This window comes from Rhinoderma darwinii, chromosome 5, assembly GCF_050947455.1.
Source record: "Rhinoderma darwinii isolate aRhiDar2 chromosome 5, aRhiDar2.hap1, whole genome shotgun sequence".
NCBI classification, from domain to species: domain Eukaryota; kingdom Metazoa; phylum Chordata; class Amphibia; order Anura; family Rhinodermatidae; genus Rhinoderma; species Rhinoderma darwinii.
This window is the reverse complement of record NC_134691.1, coordinates 89,335,304-89,354,376: the sequence shown is the minus strand read 5'-3', so window position 1 is coordinate 89,354,376 and position 19,073 is coordinate 89,335,304. Positions and strand designations below refer to the sequence as shown.

The following is a 19,073-nucleotide window of genomic DNA, read 5'->3' as shown; positions in this document are numbered from 1 at the left end:
TAACTTGCTAAAAAATGATAGTTTTTAAAAATAAAAACCACTGTTGTTATCTACATTACAGCGCCGATCAGACTATGTAGGAGATAGGGCACTTATAATGTGGTGACAGAGCCTCTTTAAAGAGGTTGTCTCGGATTAGCACAAAATAGATCCTTTTTTTTTTTTTTACCCAGGAACAGCAGCACTTTTGTCCAGGGGTTGTGTATGGCATTGCAGCTCAGCCTTATTCACTTGAATGGGGCTGAGCTGCAATACCAGACACAGCCCATGGACAAAAGTGGCGCTGTTTCCAGAAAAAAATCAGACCTATTTTTCCTAATCTCAGACAACCTCTCCAATATTATAATAATTATGAGGCATCAGATTACACATTTACTAATTGAAAATTGCTTTGCTACACATTCTTTATATATCCAAGTCTAGTCATTTATCAATAACCAAAGAAAGTCACCATTCTACCTGTAGTTAAGTATTACAGGGGAAGCATGTGCACCAATTGAGAATGTATTATGTTTTTACACAATAAAGAAAAACGCAGTATGAACGTAATCATTTACAATGAGGCACATATGCACAATATATGTGCATACACAAGGCAGTTTAGCTGGTTTTTAACATCATTTGCAAAAATATAGTTTGTGAAAATTAACAAAACACAAAAAACACTCAAAGCATTTGAACTGTCCTTGTTTCTAGAATATTGAGTATTTACACATGAACTTATTAACTGTTCATCTAGTACCAAGATGATACACACTCCTGAACTTGGCATATCAGTTATCATCACAATCTATGGAGGTGCAATGAAACACAACTATATTATCACAAATAAATAAACTACCATAGAGAACTTGTAGAAAAACATCATGACTCTTTTTACACTTTCTCGGATTGCCGCCATGTGTGGAAGAAGAGTGGAAATCATATCTGTATCTAAAAAAAAATATTACTAATGATTAGGAATTCTAATTTAATGTGTTACTTTTCTATATACTAAAGATCGTGAGGTATAAATTATGATTTATTCAAGTGCTAGCAAGAGATCCAGTGTATGGCATAAATTATATACATTGCAATAAACAATCCTAAATGCTACTAATAATTATTGCTAGCATCGGCCTAAAATAAAAACACTTATTTGAAAAAAACATATACCTTGATATGGGTGGCTATTTTATAATTTGCTTAATCCCTGATCTTATGTTGCAGCAACAGTACTTCGAAAATCAGAATTAAAGGGAATGGGCAATAGTACCAAAAATAGAACAACTTAGAACCCCTTTTTTTAATCGCCAAAGTAACATTTCTTTTCATTCCAAGATTTTTTTTAATCTTAATATTTTACAGAATCACCTTTCATTAAATCTATTTAAAATAACTTATAAAAAGATATTTGTAAAAATATGGTAATGCCTAACAAAAGAAACATTGTTAAAAGGTATGAACAAAACCTCCTTCAATCTGAAATAAATACAATTTATAAAAAATAGTTGCAAACACCTTTATACATTCACTATACAAAATAAAGAGTGCAATAGAGAAAAATGAGCGGAAATAAGTACATTGAGATACACTTGATAAGTGCGTTGCTGTTAGTTCAAACAGTCTTATATATTTTTGTTTATTTTTCCATTTTTTGTAATGTTTTATGACTGCTGGGGAAGTAAAAAGTGCAATGTTGCAGCACATCAATCGGCAATATTCTTTGTGCTAGTATACACAATCCAGCAAGATACAGATAGAGTATATTCCTTGGTGTGATTTTGGACGTCCTGCAGCTATTTTTTTGCACGCTATACATGGATTCCGGTCACGGCTTGTTTTATGCTTTCCAAGAGGGCTTTGCATTCTGGGGAGTATTCCTGTTCCATATTGCTGTACATTTCTGTAAGTGTATTTACATATGATTCAAAGTTGTGTTCACCGATTGGTTCCTAAATAGAGACAAGAACAACAAAGGTTTCAGTAGAGTTGAAACAAGTGAGTTTGCTTGTTTTATACCAAAGCATTTGACCATGCGGAGAATCAATTACACTACAAATCATCATTTATAATGCTACCTATATGCAACCCACAAGTTCATCAAAAATAAGCATATGTTTGCATCCTCGTTTTAAACATCTTTCCTATGCAAATATGTTGTTCATGGTTCCATTAGTCCTTATGCACATGGCCTCCGAGCCGTGTGCAGGAGGCTGGCTGTAAGGTGGCACACGGAGTACCATGCTGCTCCGTCGAGTGCCATATGAGAGAGATAGTCTCCAGTAGAGAAAAGCTTTGTACATATGAAATTCCATAGAGCATGCCACCATATGAAAACTGAGGCATGTGCATGTACAGTAAGGCCCTATGTACCTCTATGGGTTCCCCATTACGGCTCGGTGCAAAATAGAGCTGTAATATGGCCATGTGCATGAGGCTTTTATGTAGTTTTCATTGCACACCTCATCTTATAACACTTTGCCTACAAAACATTCAACATATATATTTTCCAATGTAATAATGTAACTATTATCATAGAGCTGATCATGACTGTATCACTGATCACAGAGATATTTATATATTATGATAAGAAAATCTATTTTTTTATAAATTTATAAATTATTTTAAAAATTAAAATCTCTCCAGAACATACACTACTGTTCAAAAGTTTGGGGTCACCCAGACAATTTTGTGTTTTCCATGAAAACTCACACTTATATTTATCAAGTGAGTTGCAAAATGACTAGAAAATATAGTCAAGACATTGACAAGGTTAGAAATAATGATTTTTATTTGAAATAATAATTTTCTCCTTCAAACTTTGCTTTCGTCAAAGAATGCTCCATTTGCAGCAATTACAGCATTGCAGACCTTTGGCATTCTAGCTGTTAATTTGCTGAGGTAATCGGGAGAAATTTCCCCCCATGCTTCCAGAAGCCCCTCCCACAAGTTGGATTGGCTTGATGGAAAAAACTTGCGTACCATACGGTCAAGCTGCACCCACAACAGCTCTATGGGGTTGAGATCTGGTGAAGGCGCTGGCCACTCCATTACAGATAGAATACCAGCTGCCTGCTTCTTCCCTAAATAGTTCTTGCATAATTTGGAGGTGTGCTTTGGGTCATTGTCCTGTTGTAGGATGAAATTGGCTCCAATCAAGCGCTGTCCACAGGGTATGGCATGGCGTTGCAAAATGGAGGGCTAGCCTTCCTTATTCAAAATCCCTTTTACCTTGTACAAATCTCCCACTTTACCAGCACCAAAGCAACCCCAGACCATCACATTACCTCCACCATGCTTGACAGATGGCGTCAGGCACTCTTCCAGCATCTTTTCAGTTGTTCTGCGTCTCACAAATGTTCTTATGTGTGATCCAAACACCTCAAACTTCGATTCGTCTGTCCATAACACTTTTTTCCAATCTTCCTCTGTCCAATGTCTGTGTGCTTTTGCCCATATTAATCTTTTCCTTTTATTAGCCAGTCTGAGATATGGCTTTTTCTTTGCCACTCTGCCCTGAAGGCCAGCATCCCGGAGTCGCCTCTTCACTGTAGACATTGACACTGGCGTTTTGCGGGTACAATTTAATGAAGCTGCCAGTTGAGGACCTGTGAGGCGTCTATTTCTCAAACTAGAGACTCTAATGTACTTGTCTTGTTGCTCAGTTGTGCAGCGGGGCCTCCCACTTCTCTTTCTACTCTGGCTAGAGCCCGGTTGTGCTGTCCTCTGGAGGGAGTAGTACACACCGTTGTAGGAAATCTTCAGTTTCTTGGCAATTTCTCGCATGGAATAGCCTTCATTTCTAAGAACAAGAATAGACTGTCGAGTTTCACATGAAAGCTCTCTTTTTCTAGCCATTTTGAGAGTTTAATCGAACCCACAAATGTAATGCTCCAGATTCTCAACTAGCTCAAAGGAAGGTCAGTTTTATAGCTCCTCTAAACAGCAAAACTGTTTACAGCGGTGCTAACATAATTGCACAAGGGTTTTCAAGTGTTTTCTAATCATCCATTAGCCTTCTAACACAGTTAGCAAACACAATGTACCATTAGAACACTGGAGTGATGGTTGCTGGAAATGGGCCTCTATACACCTATGTAGATATTGCATTAAGAACCAGACGTTTGCAGCTAGAATAGTCATTTAGCACATTAACAATGTATAGAGTGTATTTCTGATTAATTTTATGTTATCTTCATTGAAAAAAACTGTGCTTTTCGTGCAAAAATAAGGAAATTTCTAAGTGACCCTAAACTTTTGAACAGTAGTGTAGATGTAATAATTTTAAGATAAAAGAAGGAAAATCGTCATTGTTGTTTTTTTAGTACAGCAACAGTGTATATATTGTTCGAAAAAAAATAATGTAATAAAAAAGTCAAATATTACATTATATTATTATGTACAATATATAGGCACGCACATTAACCTATGTATTGAAAGTCGCTAACATTGTTTTAAAGGGGTTGTCATCTCCTTTCCTTATATCCTTTTAGGGCATATGGATGCTTTTTGAAACCTGACTCCAATAGCCAGAACAGGGAGCAGCCAACTAGTGGATTCAACCAGTTCATGGATTACGTGGTCACTTATTTAATTAAACGGGCACCTTGAAACACTACATCTCCCCTGCAGCAGACATCCGCAACTTCGGGTTTGAGAAGTCAAACCCATGATTATCAGCTTATCAGGTAAGGTAAGCTTTATTTGAAAAAAGGGGTTGTTGTGGTGAAGCACCCCTCTAATGAAGACTTTTTGACAAGGAATAGACATGGCAGTTTCAGTCACTGCCATAGAATTTGAATGGAGCAGCAGGGCGCATGCTCGACTGGCAGTCAGACCCCAAGACTATCTAACAGTTAGAACCTATCCAGTAACTACGGCTAATTTTCCACTTCTATGTATTGTTGTTTGGGGACTAGCCTGGGTGCCGTGACCTGGGAATCCCCTTGCAGCAAAGTATGTACCCCCTTGCAGGGGCTCAGGGTCAAGACCAGTGGATTCCTTAAACTCAGCAACCTGGGTTAGCCTGCGTCAACCCAATTATGACTATTTCTCATTCCAGCTTGCTACATTACAACTCCTTGAAGTGCTACAAACTCTGCATTACCACTGACTATTGGGAGCTGTGTCATTGCTTTGCCTATTGGATTGCAGACTCGAAAAGCAGCATAGTTACAATTCTAACACCAATTTAATGGAGCATAAGTTTTTTTGACCAAAAACTAGACCTTTGCTATAATCACATATTGCTAATTATTGATGTGTTTTTCATAACGGCCTACCAGATTTATGGTGACATTACTGTCCCTGATAATTTTTGAGTTGCACCAACAATTCTTAGGGTATGTTCACACGATGAGAGGCAGTTACGTGTGAAAAGACAGACTGTTAACAGCTGCCTCGTTTCACACGTAAATGCTCCTCCTCGTAATTTACGAGGCGTCTGAGACGCTCTGAGACGCTCGTAAATCTTGAGCTGTGCTTCATTGAGTTCAATGAAGAACAGCTCAAATTACGTGGCAAAGAAGTGCCCTGCACTTCTTTGCCGAGGCAGTCCATTTACGCGTCGTCGTTTGACAGCTGTCGAATGACGACGCGTAAATTACAGGTCGTCTGCACAATACGTCGGCAAACCCATTCAAATGAATGGGCAGATGTTTGCCGACGTATTGTAGCCCTATTTTCAGGCGTAAAACGAGGCATAATACGCCTCGTTTACGCCTGAAAATAGGTCGTGTGAACCCAGCCTTACAGTCATGTAGAAAGTATATACTCATGCCTAGCCATCCTATTAACCCATGTCAGTCATGCTACACCGTATGGGGACGAACAATTGTTATATACGATCATTCGCTCCCCATCCGTTTGAATCATTGTTGGCGGTACATCCACTGTTTACACGGAAAGATGTGCCGCCGACAGCAGTGATATTATAGCCTGCATAAACTACGCGATCAGCTGACCAACGATTTGCTCGTTTGTCAGCTGATCACTGCCCTGTTTACACGGGTCAATAATCGACCAAACAAACATTCGTTAAAACGCTCGTTCTCGATTATTAGCCCGTGTAAATGGTCCTTTAGGGATAGGAATGTCCACATGTCAGTGTGCTTCAGTGAAAAGTCCTGGCAGAGAGCAGAGGTTAAAAGGAAGGGAAGGCAAAGCTTGGTAGGCTCTTAGCATAGGTAGTACACATTATGGTATATGGCACTTTAATTTAAAGAGGACCCATAACCAAGAGAGGAAGCATGTTTTTAATTTATAAAGAGTGAGCCCCCACAAAAAATAATTTTCTAAATATAACTATTAAAAAAATGTAACAAAAAAGTGTGTCTGTTATGCAAATAGTCTACTCTTAACTCCAGAGTTGGTGCGTGAATCCTCTCTGATGGCTCCCATCATGTCTAGCCCTGATGACATCACATTTCCACAAACCCCCATGGCACATTATGCTCTCATTCAAATTTATCAGCGCTACTTTAGTCACAGCCCCAAAATCTCAAGATAACTAGCAAGATCTCTCGAATTCATTCTATTTGGAAATGGGACATCAGTGATGCTTGGAATGATGGGAGCCATCAGAAAAGATACATTATAGGGACACTCCTTAAAAAAAAAAATTTTTACATAGTCTTTTTTTCAAATTTTTTTTTTTGGTGGGGGCTCTTCATCTATTAAAAACAGGGGGCATTTCTTGGTGTCAGGTCTAAAGTCCTAAGCATGGTAATTTATGTGGTCTTACCATTTGTGGAAGCTGGATATCGGCAAGACTTGAAATAAGGGCTTGGCTTAGACCTGCCAACTCTTTCAAAAGACTTTCATTGTTCTGCTCTATCAGTTTGTTCTCCTCCTCTATTGTTTTCAGATTTGTCTCCATTGAAGAGATCTAAATCAGAAAATTTTATTGGTTATAAGGAAGCTTGTGATTATAGTCGGAATCAGGAAAGAACACTCTATACATTCTAAATTAATATTAAGTAGCACTATACTATATAGATATTTTAAATGCAGAACTATATGTAGAGTTGGTCAGATAATGTACCTTATGGCCCGTTTAAACGGGCCATTGGTGAGGCAAATGAGCGTTCATATGAACGCTCGTTCCCGAACATTCCCTGTAAACGGGGCAATGATTAGCCGATGAAGGAGCAAATGCTCATTCATCGGCCGACCACATCTTTTATGAAGCACTAAATATTATCATTGCCGGCAGCACATCTCCCTGTGTAAACACATGATAGAAATGTATGGGGACAAGCGATCGGAGTAACGATCGCTCATCCCCATGCATAACCAATCATTGCTCCTTGTGAAAGGAGCAAACAAGCGCCGATGAACGAGCTGTCTTGTTGATCGGCACTTGTCTTTTTGGCCCATGTTAAAGGACTCTTACACTTTCAAAGCTTTTTACCTGCTCAGTTTTGTTTAAATTATTTGGACACAGATCGACTGATTGATTGTACAGATTAACCCCTTAGTGACCACCAATACACCTTTTCACGGCGGTCACTAAGGGGCCTTAGGCTAGGCCGTCGCCTTTTCACGGCGGCCCAGTCTAAGTCCTGCAAGGGTGTCCCGTGCAGGCTGGAGCCGGGGCTCTGCTGTCTGATGACAGCCGGACTCCTGCTCCAACACCCACAATCAAAGTTTACTTAGATCGCGGCCGTTTAACCCGTTAAATGCTGCCGTCAATAGCGACCGCGGCATTTAATTGGTTTACAGAGGGAGTGAGCTCCCTCTGTCACCCATCGGCGGCCCGAAACTGAAATTGCGGGTCTCCGATGGGGTGTCATGGCAGCCGGGGGCCTGATAAAGGCCCCCAGGTCTGCCCTGGCTATATGCCTATTAGGACGTGCCGGAGGCACGTCCTAATAGATTGCTTGCCAGATTTACAATGACAGGCAATAATGCTCTGGTATACGAAGTATACCAATGCATTATAGCAGCGATCTGAAGATCGCACAGTAAAGTCCCCTAGTGGGACTAATAAAATAAACAATTAATGTGAAATAAAGATGATTAATAAAAATGACAGTAAAAGTAATAAATAAAACCATTTTTTTCCATGAAAAGTGGTTTTATTTAGTAAAAGTGTAAGAATTAAATAAAAGTACACATATACGGTATCACCACAACCGTAAGGACTCAATTAATAAAGTTAATATGTAATTTAAACCGCAAGTTGAACACCGTAAAAAACAATGGCGAAAGTGCCATTTTTTTCCATTGCCCCCCAAAAAAGGTCATAATAAAAATTAATCAATAAGTCCCATGTTCCCCAAAACAGTGGCAATCAAAACTACGTCTCATCCCGCAAAAAATAAGCCCAACAAATTACTACATTGATGGAAAAATAACAAAATTACGGCTTTTGGAAAGTGACGATGCAAAAACAAATTATTTGAGTTCAAAAGTGTTTTTATTGTGCAAAAGTCGTAAAACATAAAAAACCTCTACATATGTGGTATCGCCGTAATCGTACCGACCCATAGAATAAAGGTAATGTGTTATTTACACCACACAGTGAACGGTGTCAATTTAAAATGCATAGAACAACGGTGGAATTTCAGGTTTTTTTTCTAATCCCCCCCAAAAAAAGTTAATAAAAGTTAATCAAAAAATTATATGTACCCTAAAATGGTGTCATTAAAAAGTACATCTAATCCTGCAAAAAACAAGTTCTCATACAGCAATGTCGACGGAAAAATAAAAAAGTTATAGCTCTTTGAATGCGACTATAGAAAATTGAATAAAATAGCTTGTTCATTAGGGCCTAAAATAGGCTGGTCACTAAGGGGTTAATGGATGTAAAACTGTGATTTGAAGAAAAGCTGCAGGAAGTATCTCGATAGTATACAGCCACTACCTTTTAAAGGGGAACTCAGGTTTTCCGTTGTAAGTTTTCATTAAAGGGGTTTGTACCCTTTGGATAATCCCATTTTGTTATCCGGCTGCCGAGACCCTAGCGATCAGTTGTAATCTGTAGGGAAATCTGGAAGCAAGTGTTCATTTTCTCTGCATTGCCACCACAATGAAAATAAAGCAATACATATTTCCCATTAAAATTAATGTGTCTATGTAATGTACAGACCTGTTGGGTCCTTCAGAGCAAGAGACACACTTTGTGGCTGCTCCCAGCACTAGCCAATAGGTAAGGGTTCTCAACAGTAAACCTGTCTTTATTAGCTCAAAATGACTTAACACAACCTCCTCTTTAAGGAGTCTTTCAGATTCTCTAAGACTTCATTCACATCTGCGCCAGGGTCCCGTTCCGTCGGAGCTTTCTGTCGGAACGGGACCCTGACTGACACAAACGTAAACCAAGGTCAACTACGCTATTGATTCCGTCAAAACGACGGAACCCTTGCACAACTGAGACAAACGGAAACCATTTGCACCGGATCTGTCACCATTGGTTTCCGTTTGTGTCAGTCAGGGTCCGGTTCCAACGGAACGTTGGAACGGGACCCTGGCGCAGATGTGAAAGAAGCCTAAATAATAATTTTTCAGTCTCACTTTTTGCTTTGCAGCTGCCTGAATACATTTTAACCACTGCATAGCAACAAAGGACGAAGACCATTGGTTTTGGTGTCCACACATTGAATAGAGGCACTGATACCGCATATTCACACATGTGGCCAATTACTAGCTTGTAATATTCTTTGTTTTATTTTAACGGCTTTAGGAACTAGTGGGGTGGGCCATTTTTCCCCCTTTTTTATGTAGTTAGCAGATAGATATTTTTATAGGACGGCAATGAGAAAAAAATAAGAGAATAAATAATTTGCTTCAATAGTGTTGTAAAAAAAAATATTTTAATTGATCTGTTTAGAATCTGGTTGCTGTGATATAGGGATACTATATTTCAGGTCACTAATTCATAATATAAAGACAAAACTTGTTACATAAATTAAGTTAAAGGAAACAATACTTGAAGGGCAAATATTGACAATGTATGTAATCATGACACAAATAATAACGTACTACCCCACAACATCGCTATAGTGTGTACTATTTGGCCAGTAGAAACAATATTCTATGGGTTGCATTACTAAGTATTTAGTTGCAAAATTTGATAATCCATTTGATAATGTTTAAGGCCCTTTTACACTGGCCAATTATTGGGATAACAAGTGTTCGCAGAACACACTGTCCCAATCATTGCCCTGTGTAAACAGGGCATCGATCAGTTGATGAACGAGCAAACGCTCATTCATCGGTTGATCGTATCGTTTCTGCAGCAGAAAATATTATCGTTGTCGCCTCTGTGAGCAGGTAGACGTTCTGCCGTCATGACATAAATGTATGGGAACAAGCGATCACAGTAACGAGTACTCGTCCCCATATATTGATGAAAATAGCTCCTTGTGAAAGGTGCAAATGCGCGCCGACAAACAAGCTGTAGCGTTGATCGGTGATCGTTGATACGGCCAAAATGGGACGTTATAAAAGGACCCTTAGAGAACCACCATTAAACTAATCACATTGGGGGAGATTTATCAAAACTAGTGCAAGACAAAATTGTAGAAGTTACCCATAACAACCAATCAGATTCCACCTTTCATTTTTAGTAATGAAAGCAGCAGCAAGGACAACATCAACAACTACTCCAATTTTCCTTTGCACCAGTTTTTATAACTTTCCCTTATTGTGTTCCAAGGGTAGTCCACTTTGCCGAATGAACAGATAGATCATTCAATAGTTTGTGGCATTAATGGAAATCTATTACATTCCTTTCACATTTCCTCAAAGCAACATAATAAAAGCAAAAGGTTAAGAAAACCATACCAGATATACAAGTCCTACATTTATGTCCATGTAGTATTTCTTTATATGGCCATACCCATGCATCACTTTGATTTGATGCATCACAATCTACTATTGCCATCACAGATGAATTAATGATGGAAGTGAAGATGCTGTTCTCTTGAGATAAGGCTCTGTTCACATTACGTTCAGGCACCACATTCGATGTGCACATATAAAGAGTGATGCCAAACATATGCCTCAGGCTTGTGCAACCATATACCCATACAGTTGCATACATCTGGCTTTGATTCCCATTGTGAAAAAAAAAGTACGCCGCACAATATGTTTTTTTTAAGGGGATCCATTTGTATTGAAAAGCTCTTTTTTGGCATACAATTGGCCAATAGAAGTCTATGAACTCATTAGATGTAGAACTCGAAGCTCGAATGTGATGTGAACAGAACGTTACTGATGTTGTTCTACCATTATTCATCCCATCATTCTTCATTGTTTGTCTTCCTTTAATATCTAGCATTGCATTTGGATGGAAATGTTTGTTTCATAAATATTTCGTAATTGTGCACTTCATACACTTTGGGGCAGATTTATTAAGACTGGGGTTTCATACGCTAATCTTGATATAAGGATCGATGGAGTAAGGTGCGCCTGAAAAAGAAATCTACGACAGCTATGAGCTGTTTCTGGTGTAAATTATAACTTTGTCGGGTCAAAACAGTTTTTGAGAATTGCAAATTTTCTGCGCCACAATTCTGGCATAGAATGCTTAATAAATCTGCCTCCATATACTTACTGTTAGTCACTTACTAATCTATTGTTAAAATTCCACTCCATTGAGTCACTGGGTTTGCCCTCCAGTATGATTGACTATGAACAATTATGACACCCATCTTATGCCTCATCCATACGACAGTATGTGTCGGCCACGTCCCTTCAGTGATCCGTGGAAAGATGGGACATGTCCTATCTTTCCACAGATTGGAGTATCGGGTCACTTTTCACGGACCCGATTCACCCGCTAAAGTGAATGGGTACGTGAAGACTATTGGGTGCCACTCGGATGCGGTTAAAAACGGCCCGAGTGGCACATCGGTCGTGTGCAACTGTCATTACAAAGAAAAATGTATCACTGTGGAAGGAGTGGGGGGCTGGAAATAATTTTAATGTTATATTAAGTTTGATGTTATGCTTTTATTTACAAACAGATAATGGATCAGTCAATATACCGTATATCACTAGTAAATCTTTGGGACATTATTAAAAAGTAAATATTTGAACAATAGAAATGAATTCATGAATCATTTCTGATTAAACTGCAAGCTTCCGACTGCTTTATTTACACAGAATTACTAAAAGTGTATTCTAACCTGGGTTTGAAGTTTCATCATGTCAGCTTCTATCTTCAAATTTGATTCATTCAATTCTTTGATCTCTTCATCTAAATTCCTGATATCATCCCCGTTCTCTATTCCTGATGGGACATTAACATATTTATATTTTATGAACAGTTATTATCAGGACAATTCCAGTCTTCAAATCTTCTATTTTAATGCTATGAAAGGGTGATGTGTGTGAGGTATGAAGAGCTATCCACTATGACGTGAAGGGAGTCAGTCATGTTTAGTGTCGAGTCATTAGCTTATGCAGCAAACCAGACAAGACATGAGTTTAACTCCTTTCCTCCGCAGCCATTTTTTATTTTTTTGCTTTCTCCACTCCACCTGCCAAAAGCCATAACTTTTTTATTTGTCCATCAATATAGTTGTATGTGGGAGCTTGTTTTTTGAGGGACGAGTTGCTGACGGAATCAGCTGAGTTAGAACGACACAGCTTCTATGTATACAGGATACAAAGACGCTGCATCTTAAAAAGTAAAAATATATATATAAAAGTGTTTTTGAAAGTTGCTTAAACACACAAAATACATTCATTGAATACAAAAAAGAAAAAAAATTGCTTAGAAAAGTGTACACAGTAAGTGCCATCCTGCTGAGTTTTGAGTGGGACTTATGTAGATCGCTGTCCATATGAGAAGAGACATACAGGTGCCTGGATCAATTATTATGTTGTTGAGAAATGTTTAGATTCTCTGACACCTCATCTAACCCTAATACTGATAAATCTAAATAGATAAGTAGACCCATTACCTGACGGATACCAAAAGAGTGTCCCTTTGTCATTCACCGGGCTGGTATGCATTGCCATACTTTTTTTTTCACTTTATATGGATAAGCACAGTCTGTGGTGCTTTTCTATAAAGAGGTATTCCGCACACACAAAAAAATGTATGCCACGCAGTATAGCTATTTTTTTTATCATGGGAGCCTATGAGCAATGTATGTGATGTATGCTTAGGACAGTGGCATATGTTGGAGCTTTTAGTCGGAAGGCTAAAACGAGATACGAACAGAGCGTTATGGTTACCTGTACATCAGTTATAACAATGTTCTTATATGGAAGAAAGCAAAGATTTACAACTAGGATGCTAACGAGTTATTTGCATACACAACTGGATAGATACTGGTTATGAACACAGAGCCGGAAAAAATGTAAAAATAAACCTCGTACCACATACACAACTTTAATGATTAAATATAGGTTATGGGTTATGTTATGTTTTATAATCATTTTCTTTTATTCCGTGTTAAGCCTTGGGCAATGTTTTGAAGAATCCTGATATAGTATAAGATCACATGCTTATGTCAGAAACCTTTTTTAAAAATACATCAATAAGAAGTGTATTTATTTATTATGCTTTTTGTTTCAGCTCGTTGAAACATTTCCATGTATCAAAGGGAAGTATTTCGATTAGTGAAAAGGCTTTTGTGAAGCTCGGTACACAGCGATCCTTACCTCCACTTGTCTTTATTTTTACACTCATTAGCTCCTCTGATGTTTTCCCTTTCTTTATGGCTTGTGCATTTAAAGGGCATCCAGATAAACTGTAAAATACATATCGAATACTTTACAATGTTGATGAAACAATACAGTTCACATAATACAATACATCATATAAAAGTGTACCCTTAAGCCTTATTCACACAAACGTATTTCATGTCCGTGTGCTGTGCGTTTATATAACGGACACCACACTGACCAATGCAATTCAATAGGGCTATGTACAATCGTGTTTTTCATGTAGCGTGTGTCCGTTGTGTGAAACTCACCGCATGTCCTATTCTGTTCCTAACTTGTATTTATCTTTTGACATGTCATTGAAGATATATCAGAAGATTGCAGCCCATGAGCTGTGACCCCATCAGATCATTAGTACAAAGGGGCCCATGACTCAGTCTTTAGTGAGCGTCATAGCAATTTGGCTATTAACTGCAATGCTCAATGGGATGCTAGAATATAGATAAAAATGGAGGTACATTTTACACTTTAATGTGTCTATATTAGTTATGCATGCATGGCAGAATATATTGTAAGGACACTTAACTATACAGTGATGTAACTAAAAGAATGCAGAGGTTGTGGCTTCAATCAAGCCCTGGAGTCCGAAGGGGCCTGCTGTAAATCTATTTGGATTTTACAGTAAAAATAACCAAAAAACACATACGATTTGTTTCTTTAATACTTTGTGACCAGTTGTTCTGTTTCAGTTTCTTTTAGTTCTAAAATGCTACTATTTTGTATTGTTTAAAGTATGAACTAGGGGACACAGAGCATTTCTATGCAACCACATTCACTATCATTAGTTGCAACTGTAGCACCACATTTACAATCTTAATGTCACATGCAGCGGAGTAACTAAGGACGCAGATACTATAGACCGTGACGTAACTACCGGTGTAGCAAACATAGCGGCTGCTACGGGGCATGCGGCATGAGGGGGCCCGAGCTGCCCAGCGGCACGGCCCCACCATGCCTAGTGGCGTCGCTATGGCCGCTACAGTGGTAGCAACGCCACAGTCAATAATATCTGCGTCCTTAGTTCACATATAGTATTGAACACTATGACAGAGCAGGGGGGTATCTCCCTGCTCTGGCATTGGCTACAAGTCACTGGATCACGCCGGTCTACGCAAGGATCCCGTCGGCGTTGAGGAGGCTTGTGTAGAAGCTCAGTTCGTCGCATGAACCTGACCTAGGTGAGTATACGTTTTTTATTTTATTTGTTGGGGGGGGGGCGCTATCTACCGGCGGGGGGCTGTATGGCACTATCTACAGTGGGGGGGTTGTATGGCAGTAATCACAGGAATGGCTGTAAGGCAATATCTGCAGGGGGGTTGTATGGCACTATCTACAGTAGGGGGCTGTATGGCGCTATCTGCAGGGAGGCTGTATGGCAGTAACTACAGGGTGGGTTGTATGGTGCTATTTACAGGGGGGCTGTATGGGGCTATCTACAGGGGGGCTGTATGTCGCTATCTACAGGGGGGATGTATGGCGCTATCTACAGGGTGGCTGTATGGTGCTATCTACAGGGGGGCTGTATGGCACTATCTACAGGGGGGGCTGTATGGCGCTATCTGCAGGGCGGCTATATGGCGCTATATACAGGGGGCTGTATGGCACTATCTACAGGGGGCTGTATGGCACTATCTACAAGGAGGCTGTATGGCACTATCTACAGGGGGCTGTATGGCGCTATCTACAAGGGAGGCAGTATGGCACTATCTACAAAGGGGAGGTGTGGAGCGCTATCTTCATGGGGGCTGTATGGCGCTATCTACAGGGGGTGTACACTATCTACAAGGGGGCTGCATGGCACTGTCTACAATGGGGAAACTATCTACAAGGGGGGGTGTTACATTGTCTGCAGGTGGCTGCATAGCACTGTGTACAGGAGGGTTGCATCGCAGAACCTATGGGGGGGACTCTATCGATGGGGGGGTGTGACACCCAGGGGAGGGGGGCCTAGTCAAAAGTTTGCTCTGGGGCCCAATATATCCTACTTACGCCCCTGGTCACATGACCACAAGTCGCCATGTATCCCTAGCCTAAAATTTGCCATGTAAACACATAACCTTACACATCCAGCATTGTGGCTCAGTGGTAAGCACTGGTGCCTTGCAACACTGGTGCTCTAAGTTAAAATTTTATCATGGGCAACATCTCCATAGGTTATTTGATTTTGTATGAAATTAGGCCTAGTGTGCGTGTGTCTGAGATAGGGAAATTACATTGCGAGCCCCATTGCGGGTTAAGAACATTATTACAATATAGTATTGAATTCATCAGTATAACCTGGGTCTTTACGGAAATCGAAGGACTCCTTTATTTTATAGGCATTCCAGTATTTTTTTTTTTCAAATGGTTTGTAACACACCGTTCAGCCATAACATTAAAACCACCTGCCTAATATTATATAACTCCTCCTCCGGCCACCAAAACAGTTCTGACCCGTCGAGACATGGACTCCATAAGACCTCTGCAGGTGTCCTGTGGTGTCTGTCACCGACACGTTAACAGCAGATCCTTTAAGTCCTGTAACTTGCGATATGCAACCTCCATGGATCGGATCCAGCACATCCCACAGATGCTCAATCAGATTAAGCTCTCGGGTATTTGGAGGCCAAGTCAACACTTTGATCTCTTTTTTCATGTTCCTTAAACCATTCCTGTACAATTTTTGCAGTGTGGAAGGGTGCACTATCCTGCTGCAAGAGGGCACTGCGATTATGGAATACTGTTGCCATGAAAAGGTGTATTTGGTCTGCAACTATGTTAAGGTAGTTGGTACGTGTCAAAGTAACATTCGCATGAATGTGAGGACACAAGGATTCCTAGCAGAACATAACCCAGAGCATCACACTGTATCTGCCAACTTACCTTCTCCCCAATGAACATGCACCAGGCCATCTGCATGACGTAAAAGAAAACGTGGTTCATCAGACCAGTCCACCTTCTTCAAATTCTCAATGGTCCAGGTCTGATGCTGACTTGCCCATTTTAGGTGCTTTCGGCAGTCTTTGGCTATGCAAACCAAAACGCAGCAAGTGGTGATGCACTGTGGGTTCTAACACCTTTTTATCATGGCCAGTATTAGCTTTTTTACCAATTTGTGCTACAATAGCTCGACTGTAGGATCGGAACAGACAGGCTACACTTCACTCCCCATGTTCGTCAATGAGTATTGTGCGCCCATAACCATGTCGCAGGTTCATCGTTTATCCTTTCTTGGAACACTTTTGGTAGGCACTAACCACTGAATACTGGGAACATCCCACAAGATCTGCCTTTTTGCTCTGACCCAGTCTTCTAGCCATCCCAATTTGGCAAGTAACATATATAAAATATATTTGGAACAACTCCTATTAATGTAACAGATGATCAACACAAAACTATTATATACGATATAAACACGTAAACAATGGAGGCAAGTAACATATATAAAATATATTTGGAACAAGTCCTATTAATGTAACAGATGATCATCTGTTACATTAATAGGAGTTGTTCCAAATATATTTTATATATGTTACTTGCCTCCATTGTTTACGTGTTTATATCGTATATAATAGTTTTGTGCTAAAAAAAATAAATTCTGTACTTGATATGTTAAAGAAGTGTTTTGGTCTATTATTTTCATAAATCTAGACTGGATTCATAATATAGCTTTTTATGTATCCTTGATTGTTTATTACACTTTTTCCTTTTTTGATATATGTGTATATATATGTTATTATTTCCCTATTTTGTGTTATTTTTCTACAGCGATTGTGAGAAAGGCCTTGGTTGGGCTGAAACTTTAAAATATCGCTTGCTTCAAACAAATTCATTCTATGTCACTAATTTTGGAATAAAAATAATTTCTTGAAAATCTATCAATTCAAGTGTTCCTGAATTAGTTTATTTATGGCTGAACGGTGTGTACTTGATAAGGACCAAAATCTGTTACTGTGGGCACTATGTTAAAACGCAATGGATTTTGAAAGCGTGGACTGTGCATTTAAGGTACATGCAGGGCTGGTTTTAGGGGTTGGGAAACTGGCCACTTCTTAGGAATCCACCAAGAATGGAGACCCCTAGAGCAACCTGAGAGTGGAGCAGAAAAACGTTTTGCTTCACTGTCCATTCCAGTGGTCAAGCTTTAAAGCAAAGCACTCATTTACACTGAGTGCTATGCCTGACAATACAGAGAACTGTATGGCTCTTAAATTACAACTGCACAGTCCTCTCTGTCTCCTGCACTGATCTATATAATGGCAACTGAGGAGACCCTATTGTGCTTTTATGCCCAGGGCCCCATTTTCTATAAAGTCCACCATGGACTGCCTACATATGACTAAGTCTAAAAAATGTGCCACAACACATACCCTGAAATTGGCTGCGTACATCTATGCACAACAACATCTCCAACATATAACGGGACACGGGCCACTTACCTAGCCACAACCATCACCCCCCTTCGCTTCCCCACATAGTCTCTGATAATCTGTGCCCACTAGAACTGCCCTCCTTCCCAGCCCCCCAATCTATATGGTCTCCTGCAATTTATCTGGCTGTATCATGGCCACTATCGGGAGGTGTGTGCGCTATACCTGTTCTCTTGAGCATGCTTTATTATTTGTGCCTGGCTATTCAACCTCCACCTTGCCTGAGCAACAATGTCCCAGGTTCCTGCTAGTGTGAAGGAGTGTTTCGTTGTTTGTTACATTTGTCATTTGGTCTGGACAGTTCAACTTCATTTCATGATCGCTGCCTGACCTGACCTGTAGCTGTGTACCCGTACTGGTTGAACTCTGACAGTCCTGACCTTGGATTGAACAGCCACGCTTTTGCTTGTGATTCTCTACCTCTCATATTTATACAATTTTCAAGTCAGCGATTGCTATCAGAAACTACTCCAGAGACACAACCTAGGAATTCCCTGCGCTAAAGTCCATACTCCCCTGAGGGATATTTTAAGGTGAAGACGCAAAATCTATTAGACTTTGCTTAGCCCTCCGCCAAATCTCACAGCGACAAAGATGGTTACTATCTGTTCTGCGCTTACTTTGTGAAACACGTGGCTGAATTTTTAAAACTTGCAGAACTGACAAACAATTCAGCTACTTAATTAGAATAAAGTCCATGTGGTGTACGTAGTCGTTTCTTGTTTTGACACAAACTCGGATTTTCTAAGCTCAGTAATTTGCTTGCATACATTGTTTACATTGACTGCCAAATTCAGTTAGTTACGCCTGCATTAAATTATCTAACACATTAATAATACATTTTGTTTAAACATTTTTTCTTTTGTAGTATTTATGCCAACAGGTTCAGTTTAGTGGACTAATTAAATAAATTAGTATACAAGGAATTTAGTTAAAGGGAGCCTGTCAGCACGTTCTTGCTGCCATAACCACGGGCAGCCTGATATAGTGACAGGTGCC

The 19,073-nt window shown here is 39.7% G+C and overlaps 1 protein-coding gene across 4 annotated transcripts in view; it reads right to left on the bottom strand.

Moving 5' to 3' along the window:
- Positions 1–268: 268 nt before the first annotated feature.
- Positions 269–19,073, bottom strand: part of ST18 (ST18 C2H2C-type zinc finger transcription factor) — a 277,907-nt gene continuing 259,102 nt past the window's right edge. For 3 of the 4 annotated variants that reach the window (XM_075826255.1, XM_075826253.1, XM_075826254.1), the window contains 4 exons: positions 13,603–13,691; positions 12,117–12,220; positions 6,725–6,868; positions 269–1,934 (listed from right to left, as the gene is read on the bottom strand). In XM_075826255.1, coding sequence (XP_075682370.1) covers positions 1,794–1,934; positions 6,725–6,868; positions 12,117–12,220; positions 13,603–13,691 — 478 coding nt within the window. In that variant the 3' untranslated portion in view covers positions 269–1,793. The remainder of the gene's footprint in view (positions 1,935–6,724; positions 6,869–12,116; positions 12,221–13,602; positions 13,692–19,073) is intronic. The other variant, XM_075826256.1, reaches the window with a different exon arrangement.